The sequence below is a fragment of the Anastrepha obliqua genome, chromosome 1 (assembly GCF_027943255.1).
Source record: "Anastrepha obliqua isolate idAnaObli1 chromosome 1, idAnaObli1_1.0, whole genome shotgun sequence".
NCBI lineage: Eukaryota > Metazoa > Arthropoda > Insecta > Diptera > Tephritidae > Anastrepha > Anastrepha obliqua.
This window is the reverse complement of record NC_072892.1, coordinates 115,649,844-115,674,697: the sequence shown is the minus strand read 5'-3', so window position 1 is coordinate 115,674,697 and position 24,854 is coordinate 115,649,844. Positions and strand designations below refer to the sequence as shown.

The window sequence follows — 24,854 nt, the reverse complement described above, 5'->3', positions numbered from 1 at the left end:
AACTAATGAATATTTTTTCTAACTTTTTTTTTATTTTGAAGATTGAACATTCGCATTTATGAATGAAAAATAATATCGTTCAAATGGCTGCCATGACTGGCTTTACAGTAGGCCATTCGATCAACCCAATTTTTAAGCACATTTTCGATTGTTTGGGCTCCAATTTCATGAATGGCAAATTCCATTTCGTGTTTTAAAGCATCAATCGCCTCTGGATGGTTCGCATAGCATTTGTCCTTAATGGCTCCCCACAAAAAATGGTCACAGCCGGCCAATTGATATCGGAATTTTGGTTGATTATTCGGTTTTCAAAAACAGTAGCCAAAAGTTCGAGTTTAACTTTGGCAGTGTGACAAGTTGCACCATCCTGTTGAAACCAAATGTCGTTCATGTCATCCTCTTCAATTTTTGGAAACAAAAACTCGTTGAGCATGTCACGGTAACGCTCGCCATTTACTCTAACCGCGGAAGAAGAAGAAGACTCACCACTTTGGAAATAGGTTTTCAATATTTCCCAATTTTGTTCAAGCGTATAGCGTCCCATTTCGTAAATGTCAGACCTTTAAGTAAATTATGAACACATTTGACATGTCATTTGTGTTACCATTCTCAAAAAAATAGTTGGTTCAAAAAGCAAACGCTGTATGGCCCACCCTGTATTACAAAAATAAATAATTTTATGGGCGTATTGGAGCTACAAACGGAACTTAACCAAATAACCTAAAATGAAATGGGTTTGAAAAAATTACTAGGAGTTGGTTTGGGCCCTGGTGATCTTGGGTGGTAAGCAGTTGAGGAGCGAAGAAAGTGCGTTTAATCTACATAATACTTTATATATGTATACAGTACAATTCCTCTTAACCGGTCACCTCGGGACTGCATACCTGTCCGGTTGCCGTTTTGGCCGGTTAATCCGAAGTGTACTTGTATAATATATTGTATACATACATATAAAAAAATGGAGAAACATGTTTTACATATTTATGTATTTCATATTTACATATGTTAATGTGTTACATCAGTAAAATATAAATGTAATAATTATTTTTTGAAAGTCTGTGATTTTCTTCTATTTTTTAACCTTCATTGAATTTATGAATGCGACATCCCTCCATTTTCTAATCACCAAAACGTCTAATGCTGTTGACTCATATTGCTGCTCAATGTATTTCAATGCAATTTCCATCACATTTTTGGCTTCTTCATGAGAAACTGTTTTCTTCTCTTCAACGTCACTACTCTTTTCATCTTCCTCTTGTTCTTTGTTTGCTAAATCTATGATTTCGTCATCATTCAAAAATTCATTTTCAAGGTGTTCGTCACAGTTTATCATCGAATTTTCCACATCTTCTGCCTGTAATGATTCGTTACCCGATAACTTTTGAAGTCTTGTAAAGTAGATTTGTTTTCTTCTTCTTCAGTCCCTGCAATATTCGAGATCACAATTAGATTCTCAACATCTGGCCAAAGTTTTCTCCAAGACTTAACAAACGTTGAAGAGGGCATTTCTTGAAATGCTGTAGCTAACATATAGATAACGTCCTTGATATTGATCTTTTTGATGACTTCTAAAAGACCTTTGTCTTCACTCTCCGAATGTTGCAGAATTTCAGAAACAAGTTTACGCCTGTATCGTCTTTTTAAGCTTTCGATCACTCCTTGGTCCATTGGTTGCACTAAGCTTGTCACATTAGGAGGAAGATAAACTAATTTTATGTCATCTACAGCGCAGTCATGAGGATGGGTTGGAGCATTATCTAACACAAGAATTGCTTTAATAGGCAAGTTTACACTTTTTAAATGTTTTTTAACTTTTGGAACAAACTCCAAATTAAACCACTCTTTAAACAAGTCTGAATTCATCCACGCTGATTTTCGTGACTTATAATAAACCGGAAGGGAAGATGGATTCAAGTTTTTGAATGCCCGTGGTTTAGCAGCTTGCCAATAACGAAAAGAGGAAATTTATGAGTCCCTGCTGCATTCGAACAAACGGCCACTGTAATACGTTCTTTGTTCTTTTTGAAGCCAGAGGCAGACTGTTCATGACTGCCTCGAAAAGTTGTTTCTGGTAACATTTTAATGTTTAGCCCGGTCTCGTCCATATTATAGACTTGTTCTGGAGATAATTCCTCTGTTTTAACCATGTCACCAAACTTAGTCTTGAATTCTGTCGCACCAGAAGTATCAGCAGACATTTTTTCTCCACTTACATGTGCGAAATGACTTCCGTGTCGCTTCTTCCATCGATTAAGCCAACCATCACTTGCCACAAAGTCACCTCCAATATTAATCTTTTGGTGGATATTCAAAGCTTTTTCTTTCAAAATTGGGCCGCCAATCGGTGTACCTCTTCGACGTTCCTGAAGAAACCAGATCCACAAAGCTTCATCGACGACCTCCCAAATCGGGTTTTTTTCTCGTACAACGGCTACCCAGATTTCTATCAGATTCCATTTTCGAGCAAAACTCCTCAATGGAACGCCTATCTCTTCGCCAGTCATTTACAGTGCTTTTTCCAACATTAAATTCTGCACATATTTTCGCTACGGATTCACCATTATCAATCCACTTTAGCACTTTTAAACGTGTATCCATCGAAACCACAATTCGTTTGCGCTTTGCACTCATTGTTAAGGAAAGAACTATGTTATGTCCGTACCCAAACCCAAGAAAAAACAAACCAAATTGATCAAAACGACAAACGACAAAATCCTATCTAACATCGTTTATAGTTTACTTCGCCGGGATCTCTCCGTAATATCGGGAGAATCCCAGCCGCATCGCCTCGCCGGTGAATTTCTTGGAAAATGTTGCATTGCGCTCGGCTGTTGTAAACAGGCCGGTTAATCCGTCGACCGGTTAATGCGAAGCCGGTTAAGAGGAATTATACTGTATATGTTTTTTAGCAGTAATCACTTGCCCGACTTGTAACCACTTCGAAAAAAATACACTTTTCTGAGCACTCCATGAGAAACACAATTTTGGGCTTTTCTGTAGAAAGAATAGCGCTGCTAAGCCAAATCATGCGAAATCGAACGAAAATAGTGGATATAAAAAGAAGAATTACATGCAGAATACTTTGAAGAATGTCTTCGCTACTTTGCAATATGAGATAGGTCGGAGCATTGTCGTGTTGAGGCAGTACTGCTCTTAATCTGGTTACAAGCGGATTTGCAAATTTTTCGCGCAGTCTAAATTTTATTCATAGATATTTGGTTTTGTTCTGGCCTTTGCAACTTTTTCTAAATTTATGGACTCGCTTTTGGGTCCATAATGTACCAAGTTTCAACGGCGGAGGTAATTAGAGCTAAAAATATTGTTGTCGGCCTGGGAATAGTTTTTTGGAAATGCATTAAAACCTCTTGATATTAATCGATTTCACGTTCTACTTCATAACTTTCTAATAATTTCCAAAGTCTTTAAACTATTTATTACGGTTGGTTTACTACACTGATTCTACTAATAATTTTTGTCATGAATTTTAATCGTCTAATGCCATTCCTTGTCTTTTGAAAACTTTCCATGGATCAAGATATGTCAATATAAACCCACTGCAAATTTTCACAAATCGATGTCTTCGCAAGCCCCTGAAAAAATCTTCTGGCCAAACACAATATCGAATGCTGATCTCTGTAGAATAACTCAGCAAACCCCAATATTCCTTGAGATTTGCAAAAAATTTAACTGACCACGTCTTTTGTAGACAATGGTCTTAAAATAGCCGCTACTGATTGGTGATACCAAGGCAACTTATTTCTTAGGAAAGCGCTATTTCGAAAACCTTCTGGCCCCACAACAATAGACGCCGGACTCAGAAAGTCCCCTCCACGTCTGTATTTACCGGCCATTCGACGATCGGCAAACATGCAGAAAAGTTAGATTTACCATTTAATCCCCATTGTAGCAGCTGGAAGGACCTTTCAGAGAAGGAGACTATTGAGCATATCCTCTGTAAATATCCAGGCTTGACAGCTAAACGATTAAGATCGCTGGGTGCTCCTTTCTTCACTTGAAGAACGATTGTTGCATTTGAAAACGCACGCGATGAATTCAACCTGGAATGAAACTAAGAGCCTGGTGCAGAATAGATCTGAATGCAAGGAATTTGTTGTAAAACGAAACAAAAATATTAAAAAACTCTCTGCTGTTGACTACTTAGTTCCTCCGTTCGGAATAGTTAAAACTTTCCTAGACCAACTTCAAATTTATTCTTTAAGATGAGATTCAGATTAGATTTGCGACCTGTATAGGTGAGCCTATACATCCGTCGATAACATCCCGCAGCAGAAGGCCTTCTGAATTCGATGAAGAACGTCCCAAATCACTTTTGAAGGAGAACAGTCGTGAATTGGCGGAAAAAAATAAACTGCAATCATAAAACGATTCTCAATCACTTCCATTCCATGGAATTTATCGAAAAATTGGTAGCCTATGTGCCTGACGAGTTCAACGAATGAAGTAAAGAACATCGTCTTAAAATTATTTCTGATGATCTCGCTCGACATCGAGCAACAAGCGGTCGTAAACATCGCTTTTTGTAACGAGTCGTCTATACATCAATACGAGGCTCCATATGCCAAAGTCAAGAGTCAAGCCGGATCTTCATCCAAAGAAGATCATAATATAGGTTTGATGGGACTGGGAGGGCATGATGCACTGGCAAATGCTCGAAAAGAATACCACGGGCAACAAGGAGCTCTACATTGCTCAGCTACACCACGTGAATGAGGCTATTCGACTGAAAATACCTTATGGACATGGTCAAACTATATTCCTTCACGATAACGCCAGGCTCCATGTTGCACAAGTCCTCAAAGCCGTACTCCAAGAGCTCGAATGGGACGTCCTTCAAGGTCCGCCGTATTCTCCGAGCCTTGCACCGACTGATTACCATCTTTCTCGCTCCTTGTCAAACCATATTAAGGGCGTTACCTTCAATAACAAACAGGTCCTTAAAAAGTGGATCAACAACTTCTTTGACACCAGACACGGCGTTTTTTGGCGAAACGGCATCGACAAATTGGTCGAGTGGTGGGAAGAGGTTGTAAACAGCTACGACGAATATATAATATAATTGATTAACTTATGGATATAATTATTGTTTTTTGTTTAAATAAAAGTCATCGGTAAAAACGCTACGAATTCATTCCCCAACCTAATACTTATAAAATTAAAACATTTAATAGTAAGCGCATACATTCTTGAAGGCGGCCGCCGTAGCCGAATGGGTTGGTGCGTGATTACCATTCGGAATTCACAGAGAGGTCGTTGGTTCGAATCTCGGTGAAAGCAAAATTAATAAAAACATTTTTCTAATAGCGGTCGCCCCTCGACAGGCAATGGCAAACCTCCGAGTGTATTTTTGCCATGAAAAAGCTCCTCATAAAAATATCTGCCGTTCGGAGTCGGCTTGAAACTGTAGGTCCCTCCATTTGTGGAACAATATCAAGACGCACACCACAAATAGGAGGAGGAGCTCGGCCAAACACCTAACAGAAGTGTACGCGCCAATTATTTATTTATTTTATACATTCTTGAAAGGTGCCTAAGTTAAGATTCTTCTGCTATTTGTACCACCTTGGAACGCAAGAGAATCTTTTTCTTGTCACAAATACGCTCGAAGTTTTGTCATTATCTACCGTGAAGTGATCACGGCCAGAAAACTCTTTTGCTGTATTTAATATACGTAATTCTCCTAATTAGGCATTATTTCACTAATTTTATACACACTTACATACACACATGCATACATGCATACTTATCATGCATTTTCAAAGCTTATTGTTTTCTAATGAAGTGCTGTAACTTTCCATTTACACAGAAATTAACTGAACATGAATGCATTTGTAATTTCTCAGAAGCACAAGTGCTATTCACCATTATTTGATCGGAAACGCATCAATCAAAAAATTATTAAAAGGCGAAATCACAAACATAATAAATGCATTACAGATCTCTGCACTTTGCATTCATTAATGAGTGCAGCGCATAAGCGGAAAACGGCCGCATGCTACGGAGCGCCGACGGAGCAGCCAGAATTGCTATTAAGCGTTTACATTATAAGTATATGAAGAGCTTATTTTTGCGTATGCATGGGCGAAATGCTCGCCTACAGCGGGTCCAATCAAACGGTGTATACAATTCATATCCCTCTGCATGGATCCACTCCCCCATTTGCCATTTCATACGAATAACTTTGCACCACTTGGCTGTCTTGTGTGATGTTCATTGCTGTGGAAGAAATAAAAAAAGGAATAAGCGTTTCATGTCTCAAGAGATGGAATTGTTTGACCTTATTTCTTAAAGAGGCCATGTCAACGGGGATGTCTAGTTGTGTCATGTGGCATATGATGCACTTGGTGCACTTTATAGGCGCCGCTCAGCGTAAAGAGCTTAAGTTATGGATGCAAAATTGTACAATTTCACATCGATATATCGATATTTTTATCGATATCCAGCAGTGAGAAATCTTTGTCGTATAACTTCAACTATTTTTCTGAAACTATCAGGAACGAAACCAAAACCATATTTTTCAATGCCGGCTAAACAGTGTTAGGCAAACGTAAGCGAAATGAGAAGGAATGGATTAGCGAAGAATCTTGGAGTAAGAAGAATTGAATCGAAGAAAGAAGGACTGCTAAGGAGCTAGAACAATTCGCAAACTAATAAGAGCTCAAAAACAAAATGCCGTGCTTAACACATCAGTAAAACGACTGTGTAGGCGTAATAAACGCGAGTGGACCAATTCAATCGTCCGTGATACAGAAATAGCTGACGCATCAGGAACCTTCAAAGCTATTTGTGAGACCGAGAAGTATCTATATGAATTCTTACAGGACATACTAATCAAAATACCACAAAAAGGACAATAACTGGAGGTTGCAAAGACACTCCGTAAGGAACAAATTGGTTTCGTACCACGCATTCATTTATTGACTTATTGTTTTCCGCAAAAGCTCTATTGAACAAATTAATTAAATGCTACAACCTTTCTACATGGCAGTAGGTTTTGACGAGGCATTCGATTATGTTAAATACGAAAGCATATTCAAAGCACTGGAACGAAAAGGCATACCCGAGAAACTATGTAATCTGATAAAAGCGCATTATTCCAACTTCAAATGTAAATTAATGCATGAAGCAATGCTGTCAGACTCTTTCAAAGTAGCTGCAGGCGTCAGACACAGATGTATTATTTCTACTTTACTGTTCCTGATTGTAATTGCCGAAATTTTACACAATGTATTATAATTGACGAAAATCCCCGAAGAGGTATTGTATGAAATCTCCTAGCCGTTGAGCATCTAAGCGATTTAAATTATGCTGACGACATCGTTCTTTTCTCAAGTAAACAGTCTCATCTGAAGTCCAAACTAAATGATTTGGGCCACCAAATATTTAAGGCACGGTAAAAATTAAGAAATCGAAATCAATTAATATAAATGCTACCCAATCTATTATTATCTCTTGCTGGCCAACAGATTGAAGAAGTTGGAGGGTTCAGGTATTTTGGTAGCCAAATTGCTGCAAACGGTGGCGCTTTCGCTAATATAACAGCAAGATTAAACAAAGCAAAAGCACCCTTTGCGGTGCTCAAAAAATTGTGGTGCTCCCAGCGACTTACGAATAAACCGAAAATGCGTATTTTTAATTTTAACATCAAATCGCTCGTATTGTATGGTTATGAATCCTGGCCAACATCAATGGAGAATGTTTTTAAATTATAAACAATTGCAAATGGCTGCCTCCGCACTCCACTCGCTTGGTGGCCAGAAAACTGGATAGCGAACGCTGAATTTCATAGAAGGTGCAATCAAGTTACAATAGATGTCGAAAATTCCCTAATGCGTGGAAAACTGCTAAAATAATTCCAATTCGCAAGCCAGGCAAGCCAGCAAACGCAGCTGATAGCTACCGCCCTATTAGTCTTCTAAGCAGCTTAAGCAAGGTTTTTGAAAAAATTATCAAAAATAAAATATCCCTGTTCCTAGACACCCATAAGATTATACCAAACGAGCAATTTGGATTTAGACAACATCATAGTACGACTCATCAGATTAAACGAATTTATAATCACGTCAAATCTAACTTCGATCACAAGAAATCAACCGGTTTAATGCTTCTTGACGTTGAGAAAGCTTTTGATTCGATATGGCATGATGGTCTTATTTACAAATTAATAAATTTAAAATTTCCGTTACCACTAGTAAAAATCATAAATTGCTTTTTAAAAAATCGTTACTTTTGCGTGTCTCTGAATGACGAATACTCTGACATGATCGAATTACCCGCTGGAGTTCCCCAGGGATCGGTACTTGGTCCTTTACTGTACATTATTTATTGCTCTGATTTTCCTAAATTAGCCAACTGTTCATATGCCATGTACGCAGACGACATTGGTATATTTTATTCGCATGCGTTTGGTAACCAAATCGTAACCAAACTTCAAGATGCACTACAAAACATGGCAGACTACTTGTGTACTTGGAAAATAAAATTAAACATTGGTAAGACGCAAGCTATCTTTTTCACTAGAAAAAGAAGTCATTGCTTTATACCAAGTACAGGTTTGAAATTAGGTAGTTATGATATCCCGTGGGCCAATACCGTACGATATCTGGGGGTGATTTTTGATAAAAAAGTATCTTTTTGCGATCATGTAAAGTACATACAGGAGAAAGTAAATTTGGTGATTAAAATGTTATATCCCCTAATAAATAGACGCTCAGGCTTATGTGATGAAAATAAGCTGATAATTTATAAGTCTATATTTCAGCCAATAATATTATATGCCTGTCCAGCCTGGAGTAATATCGCAAAGTCACATGTTAAGGAACTGCAAATCTGCCAAAATAAGGTACTCAAAATGATGCTACGACTCCCATGGCATTTCTCCACCAGAAAGCTTCATGATGAATCAAAAACTAAGATTTTGTCAGATCAAATACAAAATTTGACTAAAAGATTCAAAATTCGTTCCAGTTTTTCGGACAATCTACTAATAACTGAACTTTCTTAATGTTCAATTAGGCCCTGGTACTTAAATGCGTATAGATTAACCCTAGCTTGTAAGATGTATAGCGGAGGTTTTTCATAGTAGTTTTTTCCTTCGAAAAAAAGAAAAAATCATTTAAAAAACCAAACCTGTGATAAATATACAAATATAATGATGTAGAATTAAGATTTAAATCATATTCTGTAAATTGTGCGATAACATAAGTATTGTAACGTTTTTCTACTTAATAAACTCTTATCTTCAGATGTCGAAAATCGTAAGAGGAAGTGGGCATGGATTGGACACACCCTCAGAAAACCAGCCCAAGTGGTTTTGGAGTGCAAACCACAAAGGTATAGGCGCAGGGGTAGACCAAGAGGATCCTGGCGACTCCGCCGAAATAACCCGCAATTATCTTACCAGGACTCAATTGAGGCAATACGCAAATGATAGAAATAAGTGGAAATCAATATCTTTGGCACAATCGGCGCTTAAGCAAACTATGTATAATAATAATAAGAACCACTTTGTACTTTGGAGAAAATTAATACTCCTTTCTTTACCTAATAAAATTTTGAAAGAAGTGCCTCGAAGTCATATCGCTTTTATGAGAGAGGCATTATTTTTTTTGGTTGTTTATGTAATAGGCCTTAGCCTTAGTGTAACAAAACGAGGCATATCCGTTAAATGCCAAGGCTGAAACGGAATCAGATAGACATAATACGGTGCCAGATCCACACTGTACTTAGCAAGATAGCTTTTGTTAGACAATGTAAAATAAGCCAAGGCATTTTCTTCGCGCTTGTGCTTCCAAATTCGAATTGAATTATTCTCATTATTTCACAGCGTTCAGCAGCCACGTGAGGGTAATAATTCTGACTGTCATAGACCTGTTTGGCCTTCAGGAATTTAGTTATTTAGGAATTTAGTTATTTTTAGTTAGAATCTAGTTATATTTAGTTAGAGTTTAGCTATCCCATAAATATCGAATAAGATTTTCATCATTTCTTTGAATTCTAATATATTCATTCCTGACGTTTTTGGCTTTCGGTCCAGTTGGATTCTTCTAGGACATAAATTCGAGCCTCGTTTCAGTAACCATTTGCGCACCTAAGTACAATTTGTCCGATATATCAACGCTGAATAAAAAGCGATGTATCGGTAACATCTCTAGATTACGTGAAGTGTATTGTGAGTTAGGCGACATGTGGAAACTGCAGTAGTGGTAATACAACTGGCTTACGTTTAATAAAGCAAAGCACTTAAAATGGCTTATATGTATGTATACATACGTACGTACATGCATGTACTCGCAACTGAGGAGCGTGATTTTTTCAAAGAAATTTGATGTTATTTGGATTTTTTAAGTTGTATTTTGTGATAAGTAATTATTCGTTAGTAAATAAATACAATTCGGCCTTAAACTTAAAACGCTATTTTCATCAAAAAAGGAAGTTTTCATGTGTTTATTGATCAGTTGCTTCTAAAGTTCAAATTAGCCAATGACTTTTAGAAAATTAATAATAAAAGGTAAATTGTAAATCCATTTATCCATTTATAGGTATTATCGTAATCCATATCTCGGGTTGCATAAGTGCAATCGGATTAGATTTCCGTAGTAAAAAGTTTTGCGATCGGTTGACTCGGCATGGTTTGAGCGCGCCAACCAGCAAAGAAAAACTATTCTGTATTTTACAATTTTTCTTTCTAAAGGCGGAAAGGCTAGCAGGGTGGAGTATACATATATGGTGCTCAGACTGCAACAGCGAATCATGATCGATCATCCTTCATCAATGTCGCAAATATCGAAAAAATAATGAAAATCATCGAGTCTAACCATCACTTGAATACGACTGGATATAAAAATAAGTTCAATGTATGGATGCCATACGAGTTGACACGAAAAAAACCTCATGTCCCGAGTTTCATCTGCGAATCTCATCCAAATCATCCCATTTCTGAAAGAGATGGTAACTGTTGATGAAAAGTCGGTCACTTGTGACAACGTCAAGCGAAAATAGTCGAAGTCCCGAAACCCGAAAACGGGTGAGTCGGCGGAAGCGGTGACCAAACTTGGATCGACGACTAAGAATGTTTTGCTAGAGTATTTATTGTGATCGGCAGGGAGTCAATTAATGTAAGGTGCTCCCCTACTAGCGAACTTTTAATTCGGGCATTTACAGGCTACGTAGTATTGCTTTTCGATTTTTTTTTTTTATGTTTGCAAATTTATTGACAAATTCCCGAAACTTAATTTCCATGCCCCGAATGTTGATTTGATCTTCATCTCATACAGATACCGCCATACACATGCCGCTATCGCCATATACCTACCAAAAACTTCGCACCATCGATCACCATAATAAAAGATATATGACCAGCTGTATGACTGCGGGCAACCGGCAGTCATTCCTAAGACATCAATGCACTTACTTATGGCATTTATATATATATATGTGAATGTATGCAAACATATGTATGCACATATATGCATGCGACATGCCTCTCAACTAAATAACAACAGCTAGAGAAACAACTTGTTGGCGCACAATTGGCATTGTGTTGCAGCAGCAGCAGCAGCCGTGACAGCGTTCAATAATGCATGCTGCTTGTTATTTACTGCCTGCTGTGGCCTGGCCTTCTCGCTGGCAATGCATCGATTTGCATTGGGGAATCGATAGCAACAGCGGGTACTTTCTCCCTCACACACTCAGAGAATGGCATTAAGACCTTACAAAAGGCGAAGGCAGCTATGCAAGTACACCAATGCTTTGCATTTGACATATTGTCTCTGGCATTGTATCTGTTGCTATCCTTTCGAGTGCGTCCCTCAAGTGTGATTTGCATATGGTGAAATTGATTTATGGCTTAACTTTGAATCAACTTTCATACCTAAATAAGTGGCGGATATGTACATATGTGTATAAAACATATGCATTTACGTGATTAACATAATACATAAAAATAAATTGCACTACACATTCTGTGTTTTCACATACGAGTGTGTATGCGAATGTCTTTCAATATAAGCTAGTATTCGAGAGTATAACATAAAAAAGTAGTAGTAAATAGTTTATATACGATCAATCTAACGATAAAAATTACCAATTTTTTAGTCAACTGCAATTACATTCGAAGCATAAAAATGGCAAAGCAACTAGCCTTACATGCAATTGAATTTTGTATTTTAGCATTCTTTGAAAGCAAAATACTTCCTAAATACTATGCCAAAATTCCAAGGGAGTCAGACAAAAACTTACGGAGATATATGACTTTAATCGAAGTAGTCTAGTTAGGGAAACTTTATGCTCACTTTGGGAAACTTTAAACGAGTTTCGTGGATTTATTTTTAAAACACCGAAATCTGGTTTTTAACTTTTCTTTAAAGCATAATACTTCCATAATACTATGTGAAAATTCCAAGGGACTCAAACAAAAATTTACGGAGATATATGACTTTAAACCAAGTAGTCTGGTTAGGGAAACTTTACGCAAAGCAAACTTTAAACGAGTTTTATGGAATTATTTTGAAAATATCGAGTCTTAGGTTTTAACATTCATTTAAAACATAATACCTATGTCCTAAGTACTATGTCAAAATTCCAAGGGACTCAAACAAAAACTTTCGAAGATATATAACTTAAACGAACTGCTTCAGACTACTAAGTAGTATAGTTAAGGAAATATTTAAACGAATGTTATGGATTTATTTGTAAGATGGAGTAAGGGTATCGCAAAGAACGAAATTGGGGTTTGAAATATCATGCACTCCACTAGACAACTCCATATTGGATTAACCACATTACTAGGTGATTTACTTGGAAATGATGCTTTATAAAATTTTCTTCAACAATCGTTTTTTTCCTGAGCTTTCCAAGCTTCGCATGAACTCACTCCTATTACTTAAAAATATCTTAGTTCTTCGAAAGATTCTTCTTAGTGTCACACAGTTTTTGTTTTCGAGCTCAGGTTGATGATAGACGGCCCGATTGGCAATTAAAACCACACCAGATACAAATGTTCGCCCATACATGAATATGAGTATATAAATAGGTATATATAATATGTACTTATAAGTACAATAGGGTGTGCATCACTCGCCATGCAAAATAAAATCGATACTGTTTGCCCGTCGAATTTGGAAGTACCTGCAAAAATTGAGTTTTTTATGAAAAAAATTGATTTATAAAAACATTATTTTGAAACAATTATCTATAATATAAAGAAAAGTTTACGCTTGAAAGGTTTGCATAAAGGTAAAATTTTAACAACATACTCAAAATAGTGATGTTTCTACAACAAAATTGGATTGCCTTAATATTTTACAATACTATGATGGACTCTACTTTGTGTTTTAATAATTCGATATTATTATAAATTTACATATAACGTTTTTGCTTACGAGCTTTATTTGTCCTTTTTTAGTGAGTTGAAAAATTGATCTCACCCAAAAGCTGAAATTAACTCGTGAACCTTTTCGTGCGATGATGTATTACGATTTTCGACATCGATTATCTAGACAGGAGTGCATTGATCAACTTACTTCAACTTGTGGTGTTGCACTTAGCCACTGTGAAACGCTGAAACGCCGTCCAAAAACGGTTGTTGTATCAAAAAAATTCGATGATGTGCATCATATAACAAATCACGCCATTGTGGCATTTTTGGGCATTAGTGGGAAAATTTGATAGTAAAGAAGCTTTGTTCTCGTTGAATACCGTATAACTTGACAATTGCCCGAAAAAGAACTCGTGTCAATTACTGTAAAAAAATTTTGAGGAAATTCAGCCGCAATAGAGAAAAAGGTTGTTCAAAGCATGTCTAGAAGATTGTAACAGGTGACGAATCCATGCATATGAGAAAAACAGCCATCCACATTATGGGGCGAGCTTGACCAAGAAAAGTTGTTCACGGAAGAAGCACCTCAAAGCAAATGGTCGCCTGTTCTTTCGAAAAATCTAGTCATGTCAGAACTGTACCACGAGAGAAACTTAAAACTTTCAATTCTGAGAGGTACACAATCATTTTTTTGCCAGAAGTTTTCGGAATATTAAGGAAACCCAACCACCAAAGACGAATCATCCTTCACCAATACAATGCGAGTTCTTTCGTATCGGCTCACACAAGAGAGTTTTGGAGCACTCAAAAGATCGAATTAATGTAGGAGGTTGAATTAGTTTTAAAGGTGACACACAGATGGCGCTATTTATCACTTTATCGCGTTGGCAATACTGAATATATATTCATGACAAAGCCTCATCCCTAGGCTTTGTTTATCAGTATCTGACATTTCGCTGAAGTATAAACAACGCAGTGTTTTCGTGCTCCGAGTATGTCAACTTTCGTGCCGTCGAAACGCAATTTGCGGGAAGCTTTGCTTTTCTGCTTCAATTTGAAAAAAAATACAGCCCAAGCCCGTGAATTGCTGCAGGAGGCCTACCCAGACCATACTCCGTCGATTTCAACATGTGAGTACTGGTTTTGACGATTCAAAAGTGGTGATTTTCACACCGAAGACAAGGAGCGTCTTGGCCAGCCCAAAAAGTTCGAGGACGCGGAATTGGGGGAATTGGTAAACGAGGACTCGTGCCAAACCCAAGAAGAGCTTGCTGAATCATTGGGCGTTGATAAATCAACCGTTTGCAAGCGTCTAAAAGCGATGAGAATGATCCAAAAGCAAGGACATTGGGTCCCGTACGAGTTGAAGCTGCGCGACGTCGAACGGCGATTTTTTACGTGCGAATTGCTGATCGAGCGACAAAATCGGAAGGGTTTTTTGCACCGGGTGGTGACTGGCGACGAAAAATGGATCCACTACGATAACCCAAAACGCAAAAAATCATGGGGTTTGCCCGGCCACGCATCAACGTCGACGGCCAAGCAGAATATTCACGGCAAGAATTTCATGCTCTGCATTTGGTGGGATCAGGTCGGCGTCGTATATTTTGAGCTGCTCCAATCGGGCGAAACAATCACGGGGGATCGTTACCGACTGCAATTGATGCGTTTAAGCCGGGCATTGAAAGAAAAACGGCCGGAAACGGTAAAAAGGCACGACAAGGTTCTTTTGCAACATGACAACGCTCGGCCGCATGTTGCTCAACCTGTCAAAAAATACCTTGGAACGCTTGGCTGGGAAGTGTTACCCCACCCGCCGTATAGTCCAGACATAGCTCCCTCCGATTATCATTTGTTCCGGCATATGAGTCTCGATTTGGCGGACCAGCGGTTCTCCTCGTACGAGGCTACCAAAATATGGGTTGAGTCATGGATAGCCAAGCAGCGGCCAGAATTTTGGAGAAACGGCATCCGGAAATTGCCCGAAAGATGGGCGGAAGTTGTAGCTAGCGATGGCCAATACTTCGAATAAAATATTTTGTACCGTTTTTTCACAATAAAGCCCCAAATCTTCGAAAAAAACCTTTAAAACTAATTCAACCTCCAATATTTTCATTATTATTTTACTGTGTTATCATTATTGCTGGCAAAATATTCTATAAAATAAAAAGAGTAACAAAATATCTTTCCAGATTTGGCTGATTTATTCTAGTCTTTCTTAAAGCTTTCTTCGAAAACAAGCAAAAACAGCATAAACATCTCATTATTCTGCTGACACAATTTTAAGATATTTTATGCCTACTTTAAAAAACTTAGATTACTTTTCTATTATTTAATATTTAAATATTAAAAAAAATTTATATGAAAAACTTTGTCCACCTCGCGTAAATCTTAAAATTTTCCGAAAAAATTTCGATGGAAGTCTTAAGATTTTATACGTTTTACAATTTCGCTACTTTTTTAGATGAGGCACCCTAATATACATACTCATATTTACATTCGTGTGTAAGCATCTTCTCAGAACTGCAGATCAACAGCAAATTTTAGCGAAATTGCTATTTATTCAGTGTTTTTGTTCCATATTTGCACATTACTACTCCTTCACTAACTTCAACTTAGCGAAAAACTATGGCAAATCCAAAAGTACTCAATTCCAACGAAAATTGTAAACGCAGCAAGAATTCACAATGAGTAGTATCGATTGCAGCTAACTTATGCTTGGAATCACTATGTGTAAATGTGAAAAATGTGAAAAGATTCTGTCCAAAGTATCGAATCAATCGCTCAAGCGAAGTAACAACTAAGCTCGCAAACAAGTGCACGTACCAAGCGGATAAAAATAAAGTTAAATAAGTATTAATATGGGCATACATATATGAATGTATGAATGCTTAACATATGTATACAGGGAGCGTGCTTGTTTGAGGGTCTTCTTGGTTGGAATTTGTCTTGTCTATTGGCATTTGGCAGCGGTAGAAAGTAGGTAGATAGGTTAGATGGCAAGAGTACCACGATTACACTACAAGTAAAATTGGAGTATTGATGTAGTGGAGGAGAGAAAAGGGAGCTAGGCTGGAGAATTGCACCAGGCTATCCCCAAAGGCACACTAGGGAACCTCAAGCGCCTAGCCACCAAGCCAAAGTAACCGGTGAACACTGCTATGAGGTCCCTTCTTAGGAGGACACCAAATATGTTCAACAAAGTTGGAAGAATTTTACAATTTCTTTCAGATATAGTTTTCTAAAAAATTATCAATATTTTTTCATGCTCCCTTTTCCTTCTTTAAAAGCAACAAAATAGGTAGGTTTGTCATAAAATTTCACCACATTTCCAAATAAAAGTAGATAAATGGAGAACGATTTTAAGAGTTAATATCGAACTTATTTCGAGTTTCTACTTGTATTCTTTAATAAAATAATTAAACAAGTGTAAATGTGGAAATCAGCTTCATTTGGTTATTAAATATACCTAAATACGTATAGCTGCGAAATTCTGACAAAAATTATAAAAGTTTCTGCGACCTCGTGTCGACTTAAAAAAATCGAGAGAGAGGTTAGCTTTTACTTTTGGTGAGATTTATATGTTGTACTGCACCAACGCAGCACGACGATGTTAGACACCCGTCTTCTTCTTTTCACAATAACCAACCTTCTAAAACAACCAACTAAACTTTAGCTCTTTGAGTCTTACCTCTGATGGTACAATTCGGCGCATTATTATTTTAAAGCTCTCTGCACAGTTTGTGATTTATGAACTTTGGCGCGCCCGTTTAAAAAATGCCCAGCGCTAATATCACCGCTCAAATTTATTTTCAACACATCACTAAGTATAGAAGTATTTTTAGATACCCGATAATTAGCATCGATTACACCAACAGTTTCTAAACTGTTCGAGAGTATGGTGGAAGAGAAGATGTATTTTGCCATTAAGAGGTTAATCTCACCTCACGAGCATGACTTTGTAGCTGGACGGTCTAAGCTTACCAACATAGCGGTCTTTAGCGAATACTACTTTGACACTTTTTTATCTGGGCTCCAAATTGATTGTATTTACACTAATTTTTCGAAAGCATTCGACAGTAGGATACCCTATTGCTAAGGTAGCTGAATTCCTTTTAAGTAATAGATGCTGCGTGGTCTCAATCAAGATGGTTTCTTCTATTCCCTTTACTGCATAATTTAGCACAGCTGAGGGATGTATCTCAGGCGTTTTACTATTTGTTCTTTTGACGTGATAACGTCTTATAATTCGATTTAGCCGGCTGCACGTACGGAAAAATGTGTCGTTACCTTGCTCATTTGTCGTTACCTTGCTCATTTGCCGTTACCTTGCTCATTGTCGTTACCTTGAATGAACTGCAAGCGAAAGCGCGGAACGAACGACAAAGCAAACAAAGCAAACGAACGGCAACGTTCGACATCTTGCTCTCTCCTACTTAAGTGAGCGTATATATGTATGTATATGCGCATATGTACATATATAAATTCACGTATTTGTATTTGCATATGCCTTCTTATTGATTATTATTAATTTGATTTACTTGAAGAATTTAAAATAAAACCAAGTTTGTTAATAATACCTGTTCTTTTAATGTTATTATATTATTATTAATTTTTTTATTATATATGAAGGAAAAAATGTATGGTAATATTTACCATATACCTTATAAGATATGTTGTATACTAATATATGTATATAAACATGCATGTACATATTCAATTTCGCGTAATTTTCAAAAAGAACAAATCTATATGTAAAGATGCATACAAGTCATATGGACATATCAAATATACGAATCTATTCCGTACGCAAGCAAATGTAAGCTAATGTGCTTGAACTGTAAGCGAGAGCGCGGAACGAACGACAAAGAGCACAATCGGCCCACGCGTTCGGCAACGTTCGACATCTGGCTCTGTCCTCAAGTAGGAGTATATGTATGTATATGCGCATATGTAGGTATATAAATTCACATACTTGTATTTGAATATGTCTTCTTGCTGTGTGCATGGTAATGAACCATTTCTCTGTTGAGAATAGGACGATGATAGAAAAAGTAGGAAATGAAAGGGAGTGTTTCGAGTGTAAAGTGTCTTGAAAAAGGCAAATCTATGATGGTGCCTCTTAGTGTTGTTGACTTATTAACGTCTTATGCATAATCGAAATTGAAGATATATTTCATGAATTTGATAAATGTTTCGTCATTTTTCACGTTTGTGGAAATGTAACTTGACCTATTCCATTGCAATTCCATTTACCTCCTCCTCTATATCCATACAAAATATCTATCAAACAAATAAAATTAAAATTTTGTTTTGAAAATTGCAACCATTCCATCAATATTTTCTTATGACGTTGTCACTTTAAACTATCGTCAGTAAACCGACTTTACAGACAACCTCTTTTTTTTTAATGATATAGGCAACTGCTTGTCGTTTTCTAGATTCTTAGATTACGCTAACAACCTAAAAGTTTTCTCTTCGACTGAGAATTCTGAAGATGCTTCAAGGGTTCATTTGGAGATCAGTAGGTTGTACTTATGGTATTCTCAGTCTCCTTTACAATTTAATATCAATAAGTGTTATCATGTTACGTTCTCTTAATTACGTAGCGAACGTCGTATAGTATCTCTCGTACTCCCCTTCAGTTAAAGAGATCAAAGGCTTTGGTTAAATCTTCGATGCCTCTTTTTTAATTCAGTAATATCAATATTATATATCAATTATAATTACGAGTATATAACAATTATATATTATATATAAATTTTATCAATGCTGCATTGGAGCTTGTTCGTCGAAATATGTAGTTCTAATTTCACAGATCCCTGCACTATGAAATTACTCTACACATCTTTTGTTCATCCAAAGCTTGAATATGCTACAATCATCTGGCGATCTCATCCCAAATTTGCTATTAATAGAATTGAGCGTATTCAAAAGGGTTTCCTCAAATATGCCCTTCCTTCCCTAAATCTCTCCACTCTCATCCCGCCGTACAATTCTCGCCTTATTTTGATTAACTTTAAGTCCTTTGAAAGCAGAAGAACTATTCTTTCCTCGCCTTTTGTGTATGGCTTGGTAAATGGTATAATCGATTGATCCATATTACCTCTAACTATTCAATTTCTAAATGAACTTCGTTTTAATTTTCCTTCTTACCTCAAGACCCTCAGAACGAATTACGCAAGAAATGCCCCATTAGTGCGTTCACGTCGAGAATTCAACGCGATTTCAAATTATATTTTGCTTGAGTCTTCTTTGCCCAAGAATGTATTTTCTAAATTATTGAATTCAATTTTATTTTAGTGCTTTTTGCAATTTAGGGCTAAAACGTAAACGTTTTAGTCAGCAAGAACATTTGGAGTTTATTAGATTTTTTGAAATAAAGAAATAATTGAATAAATAAACTTCATGTCAGCTGTTTTCGTGGTTGCCACTTATGTATGTAATGTATATAACAATAATGTATGATAGGTATATAACAATAAAGTTTAATCACATACGTATATACATTCACTTTATTATAAATTATTTATTTCTTAACATTAAATTTATTGACTACAACTTCTTCCCATTGTTTATCTAAAGCTTCTACACCTTTACCAAATATTTCTATTCCTCTAAATGATTTTGCGGCAGCTAAGGTCGCTTAATTTCCTCTACCTCTGAGATGTCCCTTGAAGCTATGAAAGAGATAATGGAAGATAAATCTGGAGAATAGGTAGGGTGTTCAGCCAATTCGTAGCCTACTTCAGATGCATTCCGAATGTTGACTGTGTCATACGGAGAATCTACTTTGGACCAAAGCAATGTTTATCGGTGATACAAAATGTTCTGAGAAGGCCGAGAAGATCTGAACGACGAAAAGCGTGCCGGACGCACTTCAACAACAGACGAAAAAATTGATGAAGTGAAGAAAATGGTATTGGCCAATGGTCGAATCACCGTTAGAGAAGTTGCTGAGGACCTAGACATATCGATTGGCTGTGCCATTCGATTTTTTTTTGAATGATTTCGGCATGAGACGGGTCGCCGCAAAATTCGTACCAAAACTGTTCAATTTCGACCAAAAGCAGCATCGCATGAACATTACTAATGAGATGTTGGTATCTGAACTCTGTCCGCGACGACCCAAATTTGCTCCAGAGGATCATAACTGGTGACGAATCGTGGGCTTATGGTTATGACGTGTAAACCAAAGCTCAATCATCTCAATGGAAGCTGCCGCACGAACCAAAACCGAAAAAAGCGCGGCAAGTTCGGTCGAATGTAAAGGATTTGCTTACCGTTTTCTTCGATTGCAAGGGCTTTGTGCATCATGAGTTCTTACCACAAGGTAAAACGGTCAATAAGGAATATTACCTGCAAGTTATGCGCAATTTGCACTTAGCAATCCGCCAGAACGCCAGGATTTGTGGAGGAATAAAAATTGGCTCTTCCATCACGGTAAAACCCCTGCTCACACATCGTTACTTAGGCGCGACTTTTTGTCCAAACACAACACACTAATGATGCCACAGCCACCGTATTCTCCAGATCTGGCCCCCTGTGACTTTTTCTTGTTCCCGAAACTGAAGAGGCCCATGAAAGGACGACGCTACGCTACGATTGACGAGATAAAGACGGCATCGAAGAAGGAGTTGAGCAAGATAAAAAAATGATTTTTTGAAGTGCTTCGAAGATTGGAAAAAACTTTGGCATAAGTGCATAATATCTCATGGGAATTACGTTAAAGGGGGCAAATAGATATTAATGAATAAATAAATAATTTTTGAAAGATACAAAATTCGCGATACTTTTTACATATTTTGGACAATATTTTCCCGTACATGGACAATTTTTCCGTGACAGCAAATAAAATAGATTTTTGTCGCATGGTTTCGCAGAGCCGCTTAATTGCTTGGCAAAATATGAAAACTTTTCCCATATCTTAGACAAATATTCCCGTTTTGAACAATAAGGTTTTTCAACAGCAAACGAGAGAACGAAAAAAGGGCCTGAAATTAAATATAAATTTATTTGTCCCTTACCATATATTCTCCTTTAGTACTAATCCACTTTTCAAGGCTTTAATAAAATGTATACAATTTCTGCGGATAATTTACCCAGGACGACTTGGTCATTGTGTCAATGTCAGTAAGTTTTCTCTACCCGACTGAAATCACTTATGCCAGTCGAAAATTCCTATACGGGATTTTTGAAGTATTTGGTGCGCTGCCTAGGATATCGAATTCAAAATTTTTTCAAAACATGGCGTTTATTTATATTTGTTTATTTTTTTTATTTTGGTTTTCTTAGTGAAAGGCATGTCATGCATGTTTGTTTAATAAAAGCGTGAACACCATAATTAGAAACTATTTGCTTACAATATTTATTATGTGCAATATATTCAATAAAAGGGATAGTCAATCCCATTAACTATAAAAGCTTCACATGTTTGAGTCATAGTTGGTTGGTTGAATTGGTGTTTCAGCCAGAATCCAACTAGCGCTTCCGCACCATTTTGTTACCAACTTCTTTAACGGATATTTACAGTATGACTGTATCCAGTCTGTGCGTTTCAAGAACCTTGTTTGGTTATTGGCATCTAACCCAGAGAGTTGTACGAGTCTCTCGAACAGCGGTTTGCCCGGGATTCTATCCTTCCATAGATCAGAGCATTCACAGAAGAAATGTAATTCTTTTTTTCTTTTTCTTGGCTGCCGTGAGTCTCCAGGCGTCCCTTGAATCATAATTTGTATTCATTTCTGCGCAAGTTGTGGGGTCCAAATCATACGAATTTGCTTTGATAGCTATTTGATCCTCCATATTGGGTTTCCTTTGAGTTTTGCTTAACTACTGCCAAAATATTTTCAATAGGGTTGGCATCAGACGACTGGTTTTTGGTAAATTTTATTCATCAAAACTGCATCCAAATTGGCGGTAAACACGGTCATTCATTGGATACTTAACAGTTCGTTCAAGTTTTCGATTATCACCAGTACAACAGGACTGGCATATGCAACTATTCGCACAAAACTATTTGCAGAAAAATAATACCAATGTACCAGTGGTACATTTTTTTATTTTTTATTTTATGTTGAATCTAGAAATCGTTTCAGTTTGTCAAGTCAGTTCAGTTATTTATGAATTTTTCAAAATATCGAAAATAAAATACATACATATGCTCAATCTGTGGATATTTTCGGCGTTTTTTACTATGCTATTCACTATAGGTATGTATAAATACATGGGATACGCAATTCAAAAGGAGATGCAAAGATAAGATGGAACTATTTTCTTTTCAAAAAGTGTTGACCGATGATTTCATAGCGATAAACTATCCGGACGGTGTAATATTGGAACCTTCTGAAACGCCATTACCCCTGAAACAAATAAAGTATGTACTAAGGGCCATAGTTGGGGAGGATGCATCATCTAATGGTCAATTTTCGCCATTAAAAATTAATAACATCTTCGCAATCCCAAAACGAGGATTTATAATGACCCTCCATCTTGATAAATCAGCCGACTATTCAGCACTGGGTACTTTGGTAAAATATTCAATCAAGGGTCGACGTCCAAGTGAAACTTTCCGACATGTAATCAATTTCGAAAAATTTTACGTAACGAAAACACTTACTAAAAATTCTACGAACATTGACGTAAGTTATTTTTAAATACGATATGCGATATTTCGGCGTATAATTTAAAGTTTTTGAATAGTATATCAATTTAGAAAACAAATTGCATGGAGTTAAATTTACCGAAGCTGAGCCGGTTATGGATGAGGTCCAAACACTCTTAGCATCAGATGCTGTAGAGAAAATAACGGTGGATATTAGGACAAAAAATTTCGTAGGCATTCATTTGTTTAACAAAAAAGATGCTTTGGATTTTGGAAAACTTATTGACCCAATTAATAAATTCAAAGACATTTTGAATAATACGAGTATTTTTTTCGGCATAGTAACATACGGTGGCGACACTGAAACTCTAAGCAGTCAGAATGCTAGTTATGCATTAACTATTGATCCAATTGAATTTGTAAGTTATGTTTTATGCTTCCTGTATGGATTTGAATGGCTCAGTATTTTATTTACATTTGCAGAGACGGCATAATGTTGCGCCATTATATGATGAGAACTATGCAGCAATTTTCAATATAATATTTTGGTTTACGGTTTGCTTTGCCTTTACTTTATTTGCTGTTATTTTGGCTCTCCATAATATGGATCCTGGAAGAGACACCATTATCTATCGAATGACAGCAACACGTTCCAAAAAGGGCGTATAAAATACTATTAGATGGTCTCCAATATTTTTATTAAAAGGTTGAAAACCAAGTCTGATTGAAATTGAGTTAAGCTTTTTACGACTAGTTTTTACACAAACAATACATCCACGAAATGGTAAATATGACTCAATATAAATCATATTTTTATATACCCGATATTCTACACTCCGATGGCATAAGAAACGTATAAGAAAGCGTAAATATTACTCTCATTCAGTGTCTTAACACTGAGTGAGTAGTGGCAAAACATTTATTACATTACATACTAGTCATGCCCAATTGACGTAACTAAACTTATTCCACGAAAATTCTGTGCTGACAAGTCTGGAAAAGTATTCGACAACCTAAGGTCACTGCAGCCTAACGAATTCAGTCTTTAATTCCGTCCTCTGCGAATTTAGATGAGAAGGAATTTATTGGTGGTAAAATGGGTACGAACCCTTAAACCGTTAAGACGAATCATAAACCGTTAAGACAGAAACCAAAAAACTGCGGTTTGAAGCTGAATATTTTGAATTTTTAGACTTAGACTCTTGTAATTGCTTAGAGAGGATATGCATATATACAGTTGTGCTTAAAAAAAGGATATGCTTACTTTATAAATTCAGATAAAAGTAAAAAAACGGTTCGGCCGCCGTAGCTGAATGGGTTGGTGCGTAACTAACATTCGCGAGGCTCAAGTCTCCGTGCGGGAAGCACCAAAATGAAACATTTTTTTCTAATAGCGGTCACCACTCGGCAGGCAATGGCAAACCTCCGAGTGTATTTCTGCCATGAGCTCCTTATAGGAAACCATTTGCCGTTCGGAGTCGGCATAAAACTGTAGGTCCCTCCATTTGTGGCACAACATCAAGACGCACACTACAAATAGGAGGAGCTCGGCCAAACACCTAACATAAGTGCATGCGCCAATTATTTTTTTATTTTATTTATTATATGTGAATATAATCGCCAGTTACCATGCGCTACAAAAATGGATCGCCTTCATTACGTTTCAGCAAAGAATTGCATGCGTCGTTAACTCGGACGAAAAAATTACAGGGTTGTTAATATTCGTCGGACCCATCTGGCAACCCTGTATCTTTTGACAGAGACGTCAGATCGCTTAATGACATACCGCGTTGGAAACGTCAGTCCAAACAAATTTTTACCATGGAACAGTACACGCCACGCGAGCGCTCCCAAATTATTGAAATTTATATTCAACAAAAGAAGTCAATTGTGAGAACTCCACGTGCGTATACA

The 24,854-nt window shown here is 36.9% G+C and overlaps 2 protein-coding genes across 2 annotated transcripts in view; one reads left to right on the top strand and one right to left on the bottom strand.

Moving 5' to 3' along the window:
- The window catches only part of LOC129236803 (uncharacterized), a 117,522-nt gene that overhangs the window by 65,438 nt on the left and 27,230 nt on the right, over window positions 1–24,854 (bottom strand). The window lies entirely within an intron of this gene.
- Window positions 22,481–23,760, top strand: LOC129235781 (ATPase H(+)-transporting accessory protein 2-like). The gene is made up of 4 exons (XM_054869815.1): window positions 22,481–22,548; window positions 22,625–22,977; window positions 23,039–23,359; window positions 23,424–23,760. The coding sequence occupies exons 1-4, from the start codon at window positions 22,497–22,499 to the stop codon at window positions 23,607–23,609; spliced, it is 912 nt and encodes a 303-aa protein (XP_054725790.1). The 5' UTR covers window positions 22,481–22,496; the 3' UTR covers window positions 23,610–23,760.

What these genes read in the sequence shown, in the direction of transcription:
- LOC129235781 (XM_054869815.1), top strand. Translation starts at nt 22,497, where the DNA reads ATGCTCAATCTGTGGATATTTTCGGCGTTTTTTACTATGCTATTCACT. An exon ending in TACTATGCTATTCACTATAG is followed by an intron (nt 22,549 to 22,624) that starts GTATGTATAAAT and finishes CTTTTCAAAAAG; the next exon opens with TGTTGACCGATGATTTCATA. An exon ending in CTATTGATCCAATTGAATTT is followed by an intron (nt 23,360 to 23,423) that starts GTAAGTTATGTT and finishes TTACATTTGCAG; the next exon opens with AGACGGCATAATGTTGCGCC.